Below are 21,840 nucleotides of genomic sequence, written 5' to 3'. Positions count from 1 at the left end.
GCTGCTGCAAATACCAAAGTTTCAACCAAGAATTTTCATATAAAAATAGTTCCTCCATCTTGTTTCGTCGAAAGGAGAAGCGAGACTAAACTCGTCACTATGTGCATGCGAATCTTTGCTCGCTGCTCGTTGCTCTCTTTGATCTGAAGCAGCTATCATCGCCGCTTTGCTCGCCGCTCCACTATGTTTCCAGCATTAATCTCTTCATCAGCAGCTAGCGACACATAATAGTGCAATTAATTGAGCCGTTCACATAATTGAACCGTTCACTGAACAACTTGATCAACTCCCTTAAACAAAAAGTGGAGAAAAGCGATGAAATAATGTAGATTGTTTTTTGTTTTTTTAAAATTCATTTTATAATATTTTTTTTGTTTTTGTTTGCGTTTATTTATGCTACAATCAGCGTGTTAGCGCTATAAGTAACAATGATACAATAGAGCAATAAATGATAAGTATCGAGTGGAGAAGTTACCCCTGTGGTAACTCTCCCAAATATTAGACTGTTAGTCCCACTCTCTTCACTTGAGAGGAGATCATGAGGCTACTGTCTCTTAAGGCGTCTTGTCCGGGTTATCTGGAAGAGTTCTAGAAGAAAGATTTTGTGAGCTAGAGGATTTATATAAGATTGCAGGCTAAAGTGGAGTTTTCTGTATCGTGTTTTCAGCAACTTGGGTGACAAAAGGAATGTTTAAGGTCAGTGTGTATAGTCCAGGTTGGGAGACCATAAAATGGAGTGTGTACAATAGTTCGAAGTATTTTAGATGGTAGAGATTGAATCATTTAGAGATTGGAGCGTTTGGTTGAACCCCACAGCTCTATTCCATACGCCCAGATGGGTTTCAAAATAGAAGTATAAATCAGTCTTTTGTTGTCCAGAGAGAGTTTTGATCTATCGTCTAATAGTCTTTTAAGTAGTCGATAGCGTCTGTTCAGTTCTGTTCTTTTTAGTCTAGTGTGGGGGTACCAAGAAAGATTTTATAATATAAATTCATATAAATTGTACCGTTATCATTCAGCGGGTGCTACATGAATTTGAGTTGAATCATTGCAACGATTTACATTAGAGCACGAAGTTGAATCAAAACGGCATCAGTAATAAATTATTAATTATTCAAGGCCAAAAACATATTGTCATTTAAAGGTGTTAATCTTTATTATTTAGGAAATTTATTACAGAATATAAAAAAGCTATGACTGAACCAATTGACACCTAAATTTAAGATATTACAATGGGGCGCCACGGTAGCCGAGCGGTTAGAGGCGAGACCTGCGAAGCTAATATGTATTGTGGTACTAGGTTCGATTCCCAGTCTTAGGCCTTGGATTTTATTTAATGGTTAATAAAAGAAATTTATAGTAAAGTATGTTTGATAGTCGCCTCCGTCCACGACACCTAATTGGTAGTTGGACGTTAAGCCCCGCCTGAAAAAATAGGCGATTACTTTACTTTACTTTTAAGATATTACAAAAAAGTGGGATTAATCGATTTGTGCAATGAACGGCTCAATTCTCCTAAGAGTAATCGATTGTAAAGACTGGATTACGTAGCATTAATTATCAGAAAATAGTTCTTAGTTAATTAATATTTTTTTATTTACTTATAGTTAAACTAATTATTCTTACAATTTTATTTACCACATGTGTACAGGTGTCATGGCTAAGACGTCTAGGAGACAGTTTGACTCTTCTGACAGTTGGTACCGAAGTTTACAGCGGAGACCAGAGATATACGGCAACATTTACATCGCCAAGAAATTGGAATTTAGTTTTAGAAGCTGTCAATCAAACAGACGAAGGTTACTACGAATGTCAAGTGACATCACATCCGCCAATAGTACGGTCCATCTATTTGCATGTAGTTGGTAAGTTTCTAACTTTTTTTGGTAATTTTTTAATTTTCTTACTTGACGTATACATTATATTTTATAGCACTTTATTTCATTTTATTCAAATAAATGTATTGCAATGATGGATTTAATGGAAAGAGTTACCAGAATGCATGTTAAAACCTGTGCAAGAGGGAGGTTATAAAAATTTTTATTTTGTACTATGCAGAAAATCTTATTATTTGCATTTCTTATATCCTATCACAACAGGCGTTTAAAAAAAAAACTTTAAAGTTGCAGATAACTACTAAATAAAGCAGATCAGATTTTTAAAAATGTTTTACCCTGATAAGCGTCTGTGTAATTGGCACCCGGAGACCTTAAATTTGCCTGTAACACTATCTTTGTACAGCAAATATTATCTTGGTAAAAAAAACTTCTCTACTACTTATGTAATTTTTTCTTTACCTGAACTAGCTCTCTAATTTCACTCTATACCTTGTGTCTTGGAAATGATTCCTTTCACTGATGATTCCCGTGTCTTTATTGCCTTTCAGGATGTGGTAGCTTGGCAGTTTGAATCCACCATTCTGATCAGATGATCGTACTATCTTATACAGCTCTCTTCAACTACAAAGACGACATATAGGACTTCAGCCTTAAAATTTAAACTTCCCGATCTCTATTGTGCTCTCAGTCATGTGCATAAATAACACAAATATGGTGCCAAACGATTCTTGGATCACATACAACTGAAATAAACCGATATTTGTTGCTAGCTACATAAGAGATCCACTGCTTTATATGCCTCTTAATCGCTCCGATGCATTTTCTTGTCTTCCCTTTGTTAATCTAAATAAGCTGCGTAATTTGCATTAACTTAATATACGAGGGTCGTTTGAAAAGTCCGTGCAAAAATAAAAACTACTTAATTTTTGGGGGTAAACCTTTTTTATTTTTCAACATAGTCTCCTTTTAGGCTTATACACTTCGTCCAACGCTGCTCTAGTTTGTTGATCCCTTCCGAATAATAGAATTTGTCCAAGTCTGAAAAATAGCCATTCGTTTCTGCAATCACCTCCTCGTTTGAATAAAATCTTTTTCCCGCCAGCCATTTCTTCATATTGGGGAACAAATAGTAGTCCGAGGGAGCCAAGTCTGGAGAATAGGGGGGATGTGAAACGAGTTGGAACCCTATTTCCATTAATTTTGCGACCACAACTGCTGAGGTGTGAGCTGGTGCGTTGTCATGATTGAAAAGGACTTTTTTGTGGGCCAATCGTGGGCGTTTTTCTTGCAGCTCGGTTTTCAAACGGTCCAATAATGATGAATAATATGCACCTGTAATAGTTTTACCCTTTTCCAGATAGTCGATGAGGATTATTCCTTGCGAATCCCAAAAGACAGTCGCCATAATCTTTCCGGCCGAAGGAACGGTCTTCGCCTTTTTTGGCGCAGATTCCCCCTTGGTAACCCATTGTTTAGATTGTTCTTTGGTCTCAGGAGTGTAGTGATGTATCCATGTTTCATCCACAGTGACGAAACGACGCTTAAAGTCCTGCGGATTCTTCTGGAACAGCTGCAAACCGTCCTTGCAACACTTCACACGATTTCGTTTTTGGTCAAGCGTGAGCAATCGCGGCACCCATCTTGCGGATAGCTTTGTCATGTCCAAATGTTGATGCAAAATATTATGTACCCGTTCATTCGAGATGCCCACAGCATTAGCAATCTCACGCACCTTCACTCTTCTGTCATCCATCACCATATCATGGATTTTATCAATGATTTCTGGAGTAGTAACCTCAACAGGGCGTCCAGAACGTTCAGCGTCACTTGTGCCCATATGGCCACTCCGAAAATTTTGAAACCACTTATAAACTGTTCTAATCGAAGGTGCAAAGTCACCATAATGTTTATCAAGCTTCTCTTTAGTCTCCTGAGGCGTTTTGCCTTTCATAAAGTAGTGTTTAAATCAACACACGAAATTCTTTTTCGCCCATTTTTTGAAAATCACTCGACTTCCTCGATTCAAACGAATGCCAAACACAAAGAAATAGACCGATCTGGCTGAAACTTGGTGTGTGTTCTTCCAAGAGATGCTACTAACTAAACATAACCTCGATACGCGCCAGTAGTGCTATCTCTCTGACTTTGCACGGACTTTTTAAACGACCCTCGTACTTTGTACATAACACAAGCATTTGAAAGATTTAGGCAATAAGGTAATTATATCACTTAGAACTAGGCCTTTTATAGATTTGAAATGCAAGTTTTATGCCCTTTCTTAAAAAGATAAAACCCTAGTCTCATTTATCACCTTAATATTCTCGCGAAAACCAACCATCATTTATCACTAAAAATATTTTTTTTAAAAGAACACTACGTGCGATTATCTTTACGCCAAAACCTGCTGGTTTAAAGGTAGAGCTGAAGGAAATAAAAATAAAATCTACCAAGCTCATAAATTTCCAACCATTCTGTTTTCCAATATTACTGAGTAGGCAATATTTTATTTAAAAAAAAAAAAAAAATGGAAGGTAAAAAACTGGCTTATGTTTTGAGAAATAGTTTTTTTTTGGTGTCATCACATTTTAAGGTCGTTTAGTTTTTTTCCACCTTAAAAAAAACCACTAAAGATAAAAAGAAAATAATGCAGAGAGTACAGCGGGAAGGTTTTGAGTAAGTCTTAAAAGGTTAAGAGTTTAAGTTCCATTATAAAGATGGTAACGAAAACCAACTTAAGACTTGCAACATTTTAGAAACTTCAAGCATATAACAATTTATGAGGTTAGTTTGGCCATTATTATTTATAATAATAGTTACCTAAACAAAATGAAACAAATTCTCTTTCCTTGCCAGCAAGTTTTCTTCCATAATCTTGAAAGCAACTTTCAGTAGAAAGGACAACATGTAAAGAGAATATTATAATAACGATCGCATATTTCACACTTAAGAGTATTATCGGATAGAGTAAATGTCAACAACGGTTTGGCATTATCTAAATAAATAAATGAAAAATCAAAATTAGTATTCATAAGTTTAAATAAGCTAAATACTGCAACTAAAATATAAATTGTGTTTTAATCAAGAAATTTGGGAGTATGATCCTTTTTAATTAAGGTTATATAAGAACAAGTAAACCCTCCCAAATATCTCACACACGCAATCGATTCAATCAAAAGTACTTCCTATTTATCTAATATCTTCCTAAAAACACCGAATCTATCCACAATTATCTACACAAGATACCAGAATGTCCACAGAAACCTATCCAACCATCCAAATCCAACAGCTAGAACACATTCCACCCTAATCCATCCAGAAAATCCACTATGACGTCTAAAACGACGTGATCTTCTATCCTAGACAATTCCAATCACTAAAATTCCCGAGATTGTCTCAGCACTGGTTGATTGTGTAATTAAGGTTGCGAATACGAGTACATTAGAAATGCAGTTTTTTCATCATATAATTGCAGTAGTTTACTCTCTGTCCATTATATTCAATAGAAAGAAAAAAAAGAAGTAACATAAACATGGGATCATAAAACTAATAAAACATTAAAAGAAAAGAAATTTAACAATGGAATAGAAAATACGTATTGAAATATGTAAAATAGCAAACATGCACGATGTTTAGGCACTTCACCAAAAATTTGATTCGTTATATCTCGATTTCTATCCATGGGAACGCAATGTAATTTGGTTCAAATATAGACTACAACTATCTCTACAATTGAGAGAAATTGGAACATTCCAGAAAGAATAGTAAAGGAAATATTAGAAGTTGAAATTTAGTGATCTTTCACATACCCTAAACTTTGATTCGTTATATCTCGATTTCTATCCATGGGAATGCAATGTAATTTGGTTCAATTATAGACTACAACTATCTCTACAATTGGGAAAAATTAGAACATTCCAGAAGGAATAGTAAATGAAATATTGGAAGTTGAAATTTAGGATTCTTTCACGTACCCTAAACTTTGATTCGTTATATCTCGATTTCTATCCATAGGAATGCAATGTAATTTGGTTCAATTATAGACTACAACTATCTCTACAATTGAGAGAAATTAGAACATTCCAGAAGGAATAGTAAATGAAATATTGGAAGTTGAAATTTAGAATTCTTTCACGTACCCTAAACTTTGATTCGTTATATCTCGATTTCTATCCATGGGAATGCAATGTAATTTGTTTCAATTATAGACTACAACTATCTCTACAATTGAGAGAAATTAGAACATTCCAGAAGAAATAGTAAATGAAATATTGGAAGTTGAAATTTAGGATTCTTTCACGTACGCTAAACTTTGATTCGTTATATCTCGATTTCTATCCATAGGAATGCAATGTAATTTGGTTCAAATATAGACTACAACTATCTCTACAATTGAGAGAAATTTGGGCGTTCCTGATAGAATACTGAAGGAAATATTGGATGTTGAAATTTAGCGATCTTTCACATACCCTAAACATTGATTCGTTATATCTCGATTTCTATCCATAGGAATGTAATGTAATTTGGTTCAAATATAGACTACAACTATCTCTACAATTGAGAGAAATTAGAAAATTCCAGAAGGAATAGTAAATGAAATATTGGAAGTTGAAATTTAGGATTCTTTCACATTACCTAAACTTTGATTCGTTATATCTCGATTTCTATCCATGGGAATGCAATGTAATTTGGTTCAATTATAGACTACAACAATCTCTACAATCGAGGGAAATTTGAACATTCCAAGTAGAGTAGTAAAGGAAATATAGGAAGTTGAAATTTAGTGATCTTTCACATACCCTAAACTTGGATTCGTTATATCTCAATTTCTACCCATGGGAATGCAATGTAATTTGGTTCAATTATAGACTACAACTATCTCTACAATCGAGGGAAATTTGAACATTCCAAGTAGAGTAGTAAAGGAAATATAGGAAGTTGAAATTTTGTGATCTTTCACATACCCTAAACTTGGATTCGTTATATCTCAATTTCTACCCATGGGAATGCAATGTAATTTGGTTCAATTATAGACTACAACTATCTCTACAATCGAGGGAAATTTGAACATTCCAAGTAGAGTAGTAAAGGAAATATAGGAAGTTGAAATTTAGTGATCTTTCACATACCCTAAACTTAGATTCGTTATATCTCAATTTCTACCCATGGGAATGCAATGTAATTTGATTCAATTATAGACTACAACTATCTCTACAATTGAGAGAAATTTGGGCGTTCCTGATAGAATACTGAAGGAAATATTGGATGTTGAAATTTAGCGATCTTTCACATACCCTAAACATTGATTCGTTATATCTCGATTTCTATCCATAGGAATGTAATGTAATTTGGTTCAAATATAGACTACAACTATCTCTACAATTGAGAGAAATTAGAAAATTCCAGAAGGAATAGTAAATGAAATATTGGAAGTTGAAATTTAGGATTCTTTCACATTACCTAAACTTTGATTCGTTATATCTCGATTTCTATCCATAGGAATGCAATGTAATTTGGTTCAATTATAGACTACAACTATCTCTACAATTGAGAGAAATTAGAACATTCCAGAAGGAATAGTAAATGAAATATTGGAAGTTGAAATTTAGGATTCTTTCACATTACCTAAACTTTGATTCGGTATATCTCGATTTCTATCCATAGGAATGCAATGTAATTTGTTTCAATTAAAGACTACAACTATCTTTACAATTGAGAGAAATTAGAACATTCCAGAAGGAATAGTAAATGAAATATTGGAAGTTGAAATTTAGGATTCTTTCACATTACCTAAACTTTGATTCGTTATATCTCGATTTCTATCCATAGGAATGCAATGTAATTTGGTTCAATTATAGACTACAACTATCTCTACAATCGAGGGAAATTTGAAGATTCCAAGTAGAGTAGTAAAGGAAATATAGGAAGTTGAAATTTAGTGATCTTTCACATACCCTAAACTGGGATTCGTTATATCTCAATTTCTACCTATAGGAATGCAATGTAATTTGGTTCAATTATAGACTACAACTATCTCTACAATCGAGGGAAATTTGAACATTCCAAGTAGAGTAGTAAAGGAAATATAGGAAGTTGAAATTTAGTGATCTTTCACATACCCTAAACTTGGATTCGTTATATCTCAATTTCTACCCATGGGAATGCAATGTAATTTGATTCAATTATAGACTACAACTATCTCTACAATTGAGAGAAATTAGAACATTCCAGAAGGTTCGTAATATCTCGATTTCTATCCATGGGAACGTAATGTAATTTGGTTCAAATATAGACTACAACTATCTCTACAATTGAGAGAAATTTGGGCGTTCCTGATAGAATACTGAAGGAAATATTGGATGTTGAAATTTAGTGATCTTTCACATACCCTAAACTTTGATTCGTTATATCTCGATTTCTATCCATGGGAATGCAATGTAATTTGGTTCAATTATAGACTACAACAATCTCTACAATCGAGGGAAATTTGAACATTCCAAGTAGAGTAGTAAAGGAAATATAGGAAGTTGAAATTTAGTGATCTTTCACATACCCTAAACTTGGATTCGTTATATCTCAATTTCTACCCATGGGAATGCAATGTAATTTGGTTCAATTATAGACTACAACTATCTCTACAATCGAGGGAAATTTGAACATTCCAAGTAGAGTAGTAAAGGAAATATAGGAAGTTGAAATTTTGTGATCTTTCACATACCCTAAACTTGGATTCGTTATATCTCAATTTCTACCCATGGGAATGCAATGTAATTTGGTTCAATTATAGACTACAACTATCTCTACAATCGAGGGAAATTTGAACATTCCAAGTAGAGTAGTAAAGGAAATATAGGAAGTTGAAATTTAGTGATCTTTCACATACCCTAAACTTAGATTCGTTATATCTCAATTTCTACCCATGGGAATGCAATGTAATTTGATTCAATTATAGACTACAACTATCTCTACAATTGAGAGAAATTAGAACATTCCAGAAGGTTCGTAATATCTCGATTTCTATCCATGGGAACGTAATGTAATTTGGTTCAAATATAGACTACAACTATCTCTACAATTGAGAGAAATTTGGGCGTTCCTGATAGAATACTGAAGGAAATATTGGATGTTGAAATTTAGTGATCTTTCACATACCCTAAACTTTGATTCGTTATATCTCGATTTCTATCCATGGGAATGCAATGTAATTTGGTTCAAATATAGACTACAACTATCTCTACACTTGTAATTTGGATCAAACATAAAAATGTTTTTTTGATTGAATATTGGTCTTTCTATTTGCATTCCAATCAGAGAGGTATGAGATATAATTTGCTATTACTCTGTTTTATTTTTTTTTTTAACATCTAAAACTTTTTTACCTAAATTTAAGCTGGCCCTCAATAGTATCTTTGATTATTCAATTATTCTAAATAGATTTAAGTCATCTATATTTTATTGCACATATTTTTGAATATTTTTTGGGAATGAATGTTTTTTTGTTTGCAACATGGCGTCCACAAGCTCCCTGTATATTAAAACACGCGCCTGCTATAGTACATATATCCATTAACTAATGTGTCCATTACGGTAAAGGAGATGTAATATATCTTAATCCAAAAGATACTTGCTTGGGCTTGGAGACAAACCCGTAATTGTGAGGCGGGGCAGAAGAAATAGTGGTCTAAAGCGGGAGTGTCCATATTGTGAAGGCTGTGTGGGGTCGCAAAGCATTAGACTTACTCTTCGTTCCCATTTCACAGAATCTTCTTCCCAGTTCACCCTTTGGGTTCTCACAGATCCCAGTACTTTTCTTATCTTAAAACCTTATATATATTTGTACCCCTTCATACCCCTTTTATACAATATTTCTGTCCTCTTAACTAACAAAAAATGTTCTTCCTCTGGATTTCTATTGCTATATTTTTTTTTATAACTAAGTTTTTATATTTTTTGTTTATTAAAAGCTTGCTCTCGTTGAATTTATGGATGTTCTTTGCAAAAAAGAGTCTTTCATAAAAACGTTCTTTTGTCGAATTTTAATTAATATATTGGAATAATTTAGTGACTTACTGCGTAATATAAGAAGTATTATCTGACGTGATTAAATTGCTTATAATTTTTTATTTATCTGCTTAAAAAAGTAACTAAAACTGTTACCTGATAACTCGGTCTGTTTAATCGTGGCCATTCCTTGCTCGTGGAAGCCTTTGCAGCACACATCTGTTCACAGAATGAAATCAGCCATATTATCTCAGGATCTTGTATACGCATGCGCTTATTATCGGACGATATTTCTCTATTTATCAAAGTACGAAAGGCATATTTACACTGGGATGTGATTCTAGGCAAGCTTCTTGATGTGCAGCGCAATGGACAGATTCGAGAGAAACTACTGTATAATGGACAAATTTGAATATCGGGATGTGCATTATTTCTACCATTAATATTGTAAAGTTTTTGTCCTTTTACTAAAAACTTCACATCTACAACTAGTGACTGCCACTAGTTATTAAATAATAAGTGTGGGTTTGATAAATAATAAAACTCGCTAAACTTATAAGTAGTAACCTGATTTATTAACATGTTAACATTACTAACATTATCATTTACTAGAACGCTATTCATTACAGTCACCATTTACAACAGTCACAATAGTTTACTGTTACTTACTCACTACGTAACGCCACAAAACTGTTCCACGACTGACTACTGGTCCGCACTGCACCGAATAGCACTAGTCTCAGCTACACTAACAAAGCTCTACTCACTAACTGACTACCTGCCCAACTGGCTAACACTGAAGCACTCCGCAACACTGACTCTCTCAAACTGTTCCTTCCAAAGTGTCTTTCCAAGACTGACTAACTACCACTTTGTCTCCCTCACTTTTAACTGCCTGCCCCCCTCCAACTGTGACTGCCTTCCTCCAACACTCTGTCTCACTCCAACTCCGTCTGTCTCACTCCCACCTGCCGCTCATTGGCTGGGGAAAACACATACTGCCACCATCCCGACTGGGGCCTCTCTCTTAGCTGGCTTTTACACAGTGGTGGACCGTTATAGGCTACGATTACTAAACTCCTTGAACAATCTAGCCCTTTCTTTTCCAGCTCAGGTAGAGACCGGCCTTTTGTTCACACAGTGGCGGCCTGTAACCGACTTTGGTCGCTCAACTCCTAGAACAATCTCTCTGCCCAGGTCAACTTCGGTACAATATGTACTCAGTCTAGTTTCCTGGTCGACTATTTCACGGATGAAAATAAAAATAAAAAGAATAAAATATAACATTTAATTACCACCATGAGTAGAGTCAGTCTAACAAAAATTAAAAATAGCCATTGACCGGGCAGCCTATAAAAGCTTATTCAAAATAACCAACAAAGTATTGAATTAGATTTAAAAATAAGATTTATAATATATCTCATAGCAATGTAGGCCTATTAACTGGCCACTGTAGGCTCAGGAAACACATGCATCGCATGGGCCTGGCAGATGATAGCCTATGTAGGTTCTGTCAGGAAGAGGAGGAAACGGCACTGCACGTGTTGTGTCAGTGTGAGGGGCTCGTGTGGCTAAGGATGTTACTTCTCGGGGAGGAAAAGCCAAGGCCTGTGAGCTTTACCCAAGAGTCGCTCTCCAGCATTAAGAGTCTGATTAAAAGGACAGGTCTGGAGGGTGAGCTTTAAAGTGAGGGGAGCCACAATAGATCCAAAGGGGTCGCAGTGGCGTAGGCCTTGAGGCCGCCCTAGTCTAATCTAATCTAATCTATCTCATAGCAATGGTTAGAACAGATTGATCTTTCAACGAGCTATTGTTGATTAAAGAGAGAATGACCATATTGCAATAAAAACAATTGCGACAAGAAAATTGTATTGCCCGTCGGTTTGACCTATGCGGTCCCAATTTGTCTGGTGCATGCGTTGAAGATATCAGACAGGGCTTAGGCTGGGTTTACGCGTGGAGACGCTATAGCCTGCTCAAATTGAATGGCGTGGTGCTATCTATCAGCAACATGTGTTTTGTAGCTTACTTAGTTTGCTAGTTTGATTGGTAGATGGCAGCTGTGTACCTTTCACCAGTAAGTAAAATAGTAATAATAGTAAAATTAAACCAGTAATAGTGAATTTTTAATCAATAATTTACCTAATTTGGATTTCAATGTAGTATTATTCCCCTATGTTAATTCTGCTGTAACAATTTGAATCTGATTATTACAGACTCCCTTTTCTTGACTGGACCACTTACATGAAATTTCAAGCAGAATCGAGAACATCTAGACTGAACGAAAAGCTAACGATTAAGTTTTTATCGATAGATCATTGCAAAATGCTGATTTCAACTCTTGCGCAACTTCAGTAAATCTGTTTGTACTGTTTGATACAAAATAATCGAATTTCTTTACGGAATAATGAAGTCAAAAGATTCTAATTTCCAGCATTAGATCTGTTTTTAATGTCAGGAATGATGCACATATTTAATTGTTACGTTTTCTCTAACTACATTGCAGAAATACGTAGATGAAATTATTTTTTTGGGCATAATGTTCAACTTTCTCCTCCATTACCTTGGCATTGGACATTAATTTACAAACCTTAGATTGAAACTCAACTAACTAGAACTTACTTGACTGAATTAAATTAGTTTTTTCATTTTAATATTCTTTAGTTAGTTTACTACAAATGTTTTGTGTTCTTTTAAATTTTTAATGTAATTTTTTGTTTCAGTTTTTATTAGTTTGTGTTGTGAAATATTGTAGCATTATTCTTTTTTATCCCATATTAAGTCAGTTGTCCCATGGGGATTTGTTTGCATAAATAAGTTCTATTTCTTTCTTCTTACTAGAATAAACTTTTAATAGTTTTTTACAACCGTAAGTTTAGCTATTACATTCTTTAGTATGCATCAGAATTACTTGCTAGAATGACTGAGCCTGTTAACTGCTAACTTTCTCCAGAAATTGTAGGAAACGAAACATTTAAATATAAATGGTATTTGTCACAATCAAATCTGCTTCATCAAGGACACAATAACTTCTACATCATATTCTGTACAAAACAAAACCTTTTCAGAATTATAGCAAGACATTATTCTAAGTTAACACATAGTCTCATTCTACTTGAATAATATTAATTTATATGATGAATAATTAAATAGTTCTCGTTTAATTTAATACATTTGACAGAACGCTTTGGTAGGACTGTTTATTTTCAGAACGTTATTAAAATTATAATTTTACTTAGTTTTAATTAGGCTTAATAAAAAGTTAGCTTCAAAATTAATCTGAATTAGTCCGTTGTTACTGTTATTGCTTTTGGTTGGTGAAACATCAGTCGCTTTATTTTCTGTTTTGACACATAAGCTATTTGTCTTGCAGCTTTTGTGTGACATTTTCAGAACTAATATGTGGTTCTATCTTCTCAGTAATTGATAACAAAGATTAAAATGTGTGGCTATTTCCACGTTTTTAAGGTAAATTCGTGAGGAGAAGTGAGAATTCCTTGAATAGGATTTCTTGCAACATAACACACTATTCATTTAACAATATTTGCTTGGATTTTTTTTATTTTGTAGAAAGTGACTGTAAAAACTAAATTCTACCAAAGCCTAAAAGTTTGTTCACACTTTATGAAGTACAATATTTATTTTTTTAATCTGCTTACTAGAGCATTACTTCTTAGTTACTGATAAGGCACGTCAATTGTAATAGTTGAGTAAAAGAATAAATAATTTAGTAGAAGAATATTCTTACAAAATACGTGTTGAAAAATTCATGAAACTTCTTATGATAATGCGTGATGATGCTGGTATTGTTACTGGGTTCTTCGTACATTTCACTCCAATAGAGATTTTTAAATATTAGTAAGTATTAAACACAGAAGTACTGAAAATTTAACATATTTACGAGCAAGATGTTTGTGCACTCCATTATTTAGACGTATTCTTTTTGATTTTACTCATGCACACATTTTAATTACTGATATTCCATTAACATTAATGTTTCAGCATGAATGAATTCATGGTTCTTTTCTCATAATCAGAACCTTTTTCTTACTAGCGGTGTTCGAAGATGCTTCTTCCATTAATGATTTGTAAACTATCCTACGTCAGTTAAATTCTTCGGATCCATTCTAGTTTTACGAGGGTCGTTTGAAAAGTCCGTGCAAAGTCAGAGAGATAGCACCACTGGCGCGTATCGAGGTTATGTTTAGTTAGTAGCATCTCTTGGAAGAACACACACCAAGTTTCAGCCAGATCGGTCTATTTCTTTGTGTATGGCATTCGTTCGAATCGAGGAAGTCGAGTGATTTTCAAAAAATGGACGAAAAAGAATTTCGTGTGTTGATTAAACACTACTTTATGAAAGGCAAAACGCCTCAGGAGACTAAAGAGAAGCTTGATAAACATTATGGTGACTCTGCACCTTCGATTAGAACAGTTTATAAGTGGTTTCAAAATTTTCGGAGTGGCCATATGGGCACAAGTGACGCTGAACGTTCTGGACGCCCTGTTGAGGTTACTACTCCAGAAATCATTGATAAAATCCATGATATGGTGATGGATGACAGAAGAGTGAAGATGCGTGAGATTGCTAGTGCTGTGGGCATCTCGAATGAACGGGTACATAATATTTTGCATCAACATTTGGACATGACAAAGCTATCCGCAAGATGGGTGTTCCAGAAGAATCCGCAGGACTTTAAGCTCGTTTCGTCACTGTGGATGAAACATGGATACATCACTACACTCCTGAGACCAAAGAACAATCTAAACAATGGGTTACCACAAGGGGGAATCTGCGCCAAAAAAGGCGAAGACCGTTCCTTCGGCCGGAAAGATTATGGCGACTGTCTTTTGGGATTCGCAAGGAATTATCCTCATCGACTATCTGGAAAAGGGTAAAACTATTACAGGTGCATATTATTCATCGTTATTGGACCGTTTGAAAACCGAGCTGCAAGAAAAACGCCCATGATTGGCCCACAAAAAAGTCCTTTTCCATCACGACAACGCACCAGCTCACACCTCAGCAGTTGTGGTCGCAAAATTAATGGAAATAGGGTTCCAACTCGTTTCACATCCCCCCTATTCTCCAGACTTGGCTCCCTCGGACTACTATTTGTTTCCCAATATGAAGAAATGGCTGGCGGGAAAAAGATTTTATTCAAACGAGGAGGTGATTGCAGAAACGAATGGCTATTTTTCAGACTTGGACAAATCCTATTATTCGGAAGGGATCAACAAACTAGAGCAGCGTTGGACGAATTGTATAAGCCTAAAAGGAGACTATGTTGTAAAATAAAAAAGGTTTACCCCAAAAAATTAAGTAGTTTTTATTTTTGCACGCACTTTTCAAACGACCCTCGTATAGCAGCACAGTACTCTTTTAATGCATCATCCCACATTCTTTGTGGTCAATAAACAATCTCATTGCCCCTGCATTTATAACTTATTGCAAGTCCCAATCTTTATCTGTCCTCATCAGATGCAATCAAACCAATATCTGGAGATATTGATGGATCAAGAATTTGGTCAAGAACGTAGTATAATGTTTTATGCAATTAATAAAAGTTCTTTGGTTTTTTTCTTTTACCATATTATTTAGAAACCAAGAAAAATGTAACGATCCTCTTTGCAACTATCAACAGTGTGATTGCATGTAGCTGAAAGATTTTAAGTGATAGGGAATCGTTAATTTTCCAAAAATGACTATTTTCAAAAACCACAATGAATTTTCGATTAACTTTTTATGTAGTTAAGCACCTTTGAACAGTTTTAATTTCTCGACAAATATTTAAAACATTTATGATTGGTAATTTTCTCCATATGTTGGTGGTAGACCTGTTGTATAATTGACATAGTTTCCCTTCGTTTTCATTGTTTTGTAAAGTCAGAATTGAGGAATGTTATATTTTGTAAGGTGGAAGTAAAATTTTTGTTGCAGCTTTGGAAGTGTATTGTGAAGATTGTAGTGGACAAGGTATAGGTATTGTTAGTCCATATTAACATTTGGAATTCGTATTTTTAAACCTAGTATTTGCAAAAGTCTATTTGCTTGCCAAAAAGTGTTGGATATTATATTTTCTTTTATGGAAGGAGAGGGGGCACATTTCAACATCACAGTTACAATGTGCCGCTCTACCGACCTGCAAGTTTGTGACTTTTTTTTTGTTTAATCGCAGAGAAGGGGAAAGTGGTCCTCACCTACCATTAAGAAGCGCAACAAACCGAATATTTTGTTCAAACTTCCTAAACCCATCACACTTCGGGTACAACATCCCTGAACTGAGTCATTCTTTGATTTTTGAACTAGATTTCAGTGGTTTAGAAGAGAAAGTAATGTAGTAGTGAGAGAAATAACTGATAGAAGGTAGATTCAGAGTAAAGTAATATCATTTCTTTCTATTTTATATTGTGTTCAAAGGTACCCCACCAGTGGGGCAGATATTAACATTTGACACAAAATGTTTAACTTAAAAAAATATAGATATGTATGTAAAGTACCAACTGTTTATTGATATAGATCTGTTCAAGAAGACTTGAAAGTTGTAGAAAACAAAATAAAAAGGTTCAATAATACGATTCTGGGCATTCTGTAACAGAAAATGTAAATTCTGTTCAAATGTGGCCCCCTTTGCCCTATATAAACTCGTAACGAACTGAAAAACGGCTCTAAAATATCTATTTTTTTTTTTTTTTTTTAAAGTTGGGTAGAATTTTGTTCTACTTAATCCTTGGTAATCTGTATTTAATCTCTAAATTCCAATAACTGCCGTTTAATTCAGCATTCCTTTCATTTTGATCTCGTAACTAAATCTACAATAATTAAATTCCATTGAAGGAAATGGATTTCTCTTCTATTTATAGAATTCATTAAATCTGACAATATAAATCTTTTAAAACAGATTTCAGTAAATGTTAGGAGCTTTAGGTTGCCTCTATAACTATTAAGCTGAAGGACTTTTCTCCAAATCCTTGAATTATATAGGGCAGCTACTTTGTTGAAGTTTTGTCAACAGTATCACCTTAATCTTTCAAAAACTGTTTATTACATTTGCTCTGTTACATCTGCAGAATGCTACAATTAGTATAATTGATTATATTGAAGCTTGTACAACGCTGTTTTACTTTTAGATTTCTAGTTTTGAAGACAATAAATTAAGAAAATGTGCAAATTAATGGCGTACTTAGAAGTTTTAATTATTCATTTAAATTCACACGTTATTCTTTTCTTTATTAGAAATTTGAGGCAGTTTTGAATAATACGAGGTGTGGCTAACGTCCGACAGCTGTGCAGCATAAAGCCTAAAGCCTTCTCTTTCGATTGCTCCGTCTCACGTGTTTATAGAGAAATTTGTCTGACCGGAACCGTCGTTTGTGAAAGAGGTGTTAGTTTCGTTTTGCCCGAAAACATGATACTACACATGTAGTAGAGCAACGAATTGTCGCGAAATTTCACATCAAAACTTGGTAAAACCGCTACTGAAACTTATCTTTTATTACAAAGAAGTTTATGGTGATGAATGTTAATTAAGTGCGCGAGTTTTTTGTGTGGTTCAAGCGTTTCCAAGATGACCGAGAAGACGTCGGAGATGATGACCGCCCCGGGTCGCCCTTCCACGTCCAAAACGGATGAAAATATCGATTACAATTAATCAACATTACTACCGGTGAGGTGCTTGCTCAACTCCGTGAAAGAGTAAGGAAAAAACGACCCGATTTGTGAAAGAACAAGTCACGGGGTTCTCCATCAAGACAAGGCGCCGGCTCACACTGCATTGTCTGTCAAGACGTTTCTAGCCAAGTACAACATCCCACTTTTAGGCCATCCGCCTTATTCGCCTGACCTGCCCCCATGTGACTTTTATCTGTTCCCCCAAAGTCAAATCTGCATTAAAAGGAACACGATTTCCAGTCCGTTGAAGCTGTGAAAGAAAAAAGCGGTACGCGCCATGCAGGAGCTCACAGAAAAAGACTTCCAGCACGGTTTCGAACAATGGTAAATTCGCATGGAGCGTTGTAGGGATAGGGGAGGGGTGTATATTGAAGGTGATAATAACTAAATATTGTATAAATTTAAAATAAAATGTTTCACAGCAATAGTCTCGTTATTTAATAGCCACACCTCGTAAGCCCCATCTAAGAGCTAAGTGCTAACATTTTTCTCTTAATAACTGCCATCAAAGTCGTTTAAAAAAACATTTTGTTCCCATTAATTTTTGCACAATGGCCTTGACCGACAGCCACTAAACGTTGGATTGCATGTTATTGTGCTCAATTCTATCCGTTCAATGTAGAATAGAGGGATGAAATCTTGGCAATAGAGTGTGAATACTATAGTCTTTATTTCAATTTAGCGCATGCAACCTAACATGACTTACAGCGATTAAGTAAAAGTCTTTAGCTCTTTATTCCTGTTGCACACAAACTGGATTTAACTGTTACTCTTAATTATAGCTTTCTAACTACTCCATATTTAGTCCAGCTGAACATGGATGAGATAAACTAATTAAAACTGAGATCATTATTAGTTACTGTGTTAAATAATAAATGCCACCAAATTCACCAATTGTAGCATTAATGACTCGTATGACTATCTTTCACTAAGATTCTCGATAATACTAACTTGTTCCTTTTTTTATTCTACAATTTCTACGGATTCACTGCCATTCCAATCTAAAATCACTTTCCTCACATTTAATGCAAATCATAGCTTTTGTAACTCCTTTATGCAAGTTGGGACTCCATTTCCAAAGTGACGTGATTAGAATGGGATTGCTTTGTATATAAGCTGTGTTATTGTGTCAAAATCGCCATTTGTAATTTGAGCTATAATTATTATTATTGTTCATTGTTTCTGGTGACTGATTTATAGTTTCAATAGGATGAAAAAATAAATGCCATTTCAGTCAGTAAAATTTATTTTGCCGAGCTTTCGACCTAGGGACTTGGTCATCTTCAGGGCTAGTTTAGAAAGTAATACTTTTACATTTCAGGGTTGGTGTGCCTTCTGTCTTGTCTGTTCATGGACTGAGTGCGATCGGTCTATGTGTAATATCATAATAATGGGTAAGGTTGCCAGACAAGATTGTGTTTTCGGGGATTCAGCTCACGATGATGCGAACCACACCTTCTTCGAATGTAAGGAGGAAAGAGCGAGACTGCAGGAAAGAACTGCTCCGCTTTCACCGCACAACATAGTGGATACTCTGCTGGTTAGCCTAGGACCTATGGGAGGAAGTTTCCTGCTTTGTCAGAGTCTGTGTTAACAACTAAGAAGTGGGAGCTAGTCTGTCGATAAGATCTACGGCCCAGGCAATTTGCTAATTCACAGAAAGTTGCATTCAATACGAGGCACCACTCTGAAGTAATGCTTATGGCGGTTCCGGGGTGGACGTTATGCCTGAAGAGGAGAGGGTTTTTTAGTGGGTAGAACCCCACTTACCCAGTCTTAATCTGGAAGGTACCTGTGGCATTTTTCCCCCTTAGAAAAAAAGTAAACGGCAAATTCTGATGTCAGAGGATCAACAAAGATGGATAAGGTTTACCATAAAGTCTTAGCGGGGGGAAAGATTCTTTGGGGGAAGAATGGTCAAATGGATTAAAGTGAGATTTGGCATTGGCAGTAGGAGACAAAGCTCGGAACAGTTGGATAGCTCTCGTTTGACAAGAAGTGAAAAAAAAATATTGAAAATATATATAATAATGTAGGTAAGGGAAGTCGGCAAATCCGATCCGTAACTTCGGAATAAGGATTGGCTCTGAGGACTGTCGTGCCGGGCTTGGTCGGGAAGTGGAGCGGTGTCAACGTGCCGGGCCTGGACGAGGAGAAAATTGCGTATCTGCGCTTTTGGATCCGAGCTCGGTCCCGTGCTTTGGCCACCCACGGATCTTCCTTGCTGCGAGTGGTTAGCCGTGTGGTTACCGCTTGCTTTTGCTAGCTAGTCGACCTGGCTTACGATCTCTTCGGCTGATATTCAACAGTCAACTCAGAACTGGCACGGACAACGGGAATCCGACTGTCTAATTAAAACAAAGCATTGCGATGGCCCCAACGGGTGTTGACGCAATGTGATTTCTGCCCAGTGTTCTGAATATCAAAGTGAATATATATATTCGCAGAGGGCTTTCTATCAAAAAATAAAAATATAATTTATAAAAGTAGCAACAGAATATTACTGTGTCTTCCTAACTTAAAAAGAAAACCAATCATTTTTTTTAAATTTGAAAATTTCAATACCAAGGAAAAGAAAACGACATCTTTGTACCATATCAGTTGGTATTACTGGATGATGGTATTGAGATCAAAACGGCTTTAAGATGTTGCAACACACTCACCTCTCCATCCCAGTTGTGTATCTTAGCCTTCTATATCCCAGTTTTGTACCTCCTACACGTGTAAAAGGCTCGAGGTTTTTATCCTATTTTATATTTACCCACAATATCTCTTTCGACTAAATCCTTCTCCACCAATTTTCCTTCTGAACCAAATTGGGCCCTGTTTATATTTTATCCTTTATCAAAGGTTATTATTATTTTTTTGTATATCCTTTTATTCTATATACAATTTTATCAACCAATTGTTGGATACATTTGTCTGGAAGTTATTTTACTTTACCAGATATTTTTATCATAAAAAATTATACGAGCTGTTTGGCTTACACTTGGGTTTTATTTATCTTACATTCTTTAACATTAAAATATACCCATTGATTGTAACAACACCCGGCTGTTCTGCCCCAGGGAATTATTTGCCAGAGAGGATGATTTTCTTTTGTCAGCATTTTCTAACATGTCTGAACTAGTCCAATAGATTTTTATTTCTTAAAACGTTTCCTTTTAAGGTAGAGAACGTTAAAAAATAAAACAGATTTATATTTTCTTTTTTTCATCGGTTGTTGATGTGCTTGGACGTCCAGGTCGTTCGTCATCTTCAACGTTTTCGCGGCCATCTTGGAAACGCTTATACCACTCGTAAATAATCACAGGGATTTGGGACCGTCTAATCGTAGATAGTATTTATTTTTAATCAGCATGCTTTTTATCTTTAGTTTGCCCAGATTAAAATAAAGTGAAGTAATTGCCTATTTTTTCAGGCAGGCTTTACGTCCATCTACCAATTAGGTGTCGTGGACGGAGGCGACTAGCAAACATATTTTACTGTAAATTTCTTTTATTAACTATTAAATAAAATCCAAGGCCTAAGACCGGGGAATCGAACCCGGTACCACAATACATGTTAGCTTCGCAGGTCTCGTCTCTAACCGCTCGGCTACCGTGGCGCCTAATTATTTTATTATTTTCTCTTGTTAAACTACTATTGATTGATTTTGTTTGTTATTTGTTTTATTTACTTGTGATTATCATATTTGGTAATTAGTATAAATAAATACAACAAACAATACAAATAAAGACAATATTGTAAGTTTAAAGCAGGAATTCAGTTTCTTTTGTTCGTCAAATTTACTTTACTTCTAAAAACTGACCAATGGAATGTAAAAATGGAATGTAACATTCAAAACAGTTTATTTTACAAAATACACTATTTTCGTCTGTTATCCTGTCAAAAACCGAACATTTAGGCATGAGAAGAGATGATTTATTAGACAGAGTACGTGTGTTTCAAACCGAATGGTTTGGCCGTTTTTGTTTACACAACCAAGGCACCGAATTTCTAGCAATGTTATTGTCTGTAATCATTGCAGGTAATAGGCTAAATACATAAAGCCATATTTTGTTCTACTATACAGGGTGAACCAGTAAGTATTGAGAAATCTTCGTATGAGAAATTACGTTTGTTTTACAAGAAATCGTGTTCACGAGCACACACAACAGTGTTAGGTTTATCAAGTTGTTTAATTCATTGAAAACTCTTTTAGATGGACCAGTAGTCAATTTTTAAAGTAGATTGTCTTCAAATAAGGAAGACAAGGGTTACAAATTGCACATAAAAAATAAAAAAAATCTGATCTCTCTGAAATATTTGAGAAAATGTTATGAAATATTT

General features: G+C 35.1%; 1 protein-coding gene across 1 annotated transcript in view; it reads left to right on the top strand.

The window, feature by feature from the left end:
- The window catches only part of LOC141447108 (opioid-binding protein/cell adhesion molecule-like), a 771,975-nt gene that overhangs the window by 629,461 nt on the left and 120,674 nt on the right, over nucleotides 1-21,840 (top strand). The window contains exon 5 of the mRNA XM_074114310.1: nucleotides 1,652-1,865. Within this exon, the coding sequence (XP_073970411.1) occupies nucleotides 1,652-1,865 (214 nt within the window). The remainder of the gene's footprint in view (nucleotides 1-1,651; nucleotides 1,866-21,840) is intronic.

This window comes from Rhodnius prolixus, unplaced genomic scaffold (assembly GCF_049639745.1).
Source record: "Rhodnius prolixus isolate KJV_2025 unplaced genomic scaffold, Rpr scaffold_7, whole genome shotgun sequence".
Lineage (NCBI taxonomy): Eukaryota > Metazoa > Arthropoda > Insecta > Hemiptera > Reduviidae > Rhodnius > Rhodnius prolixus.
The sequence above is the reverse complement of the archived record's forward strand: the minus strand, read 5'-3'. Positions and strand labels throughout refer to the sequence as shown.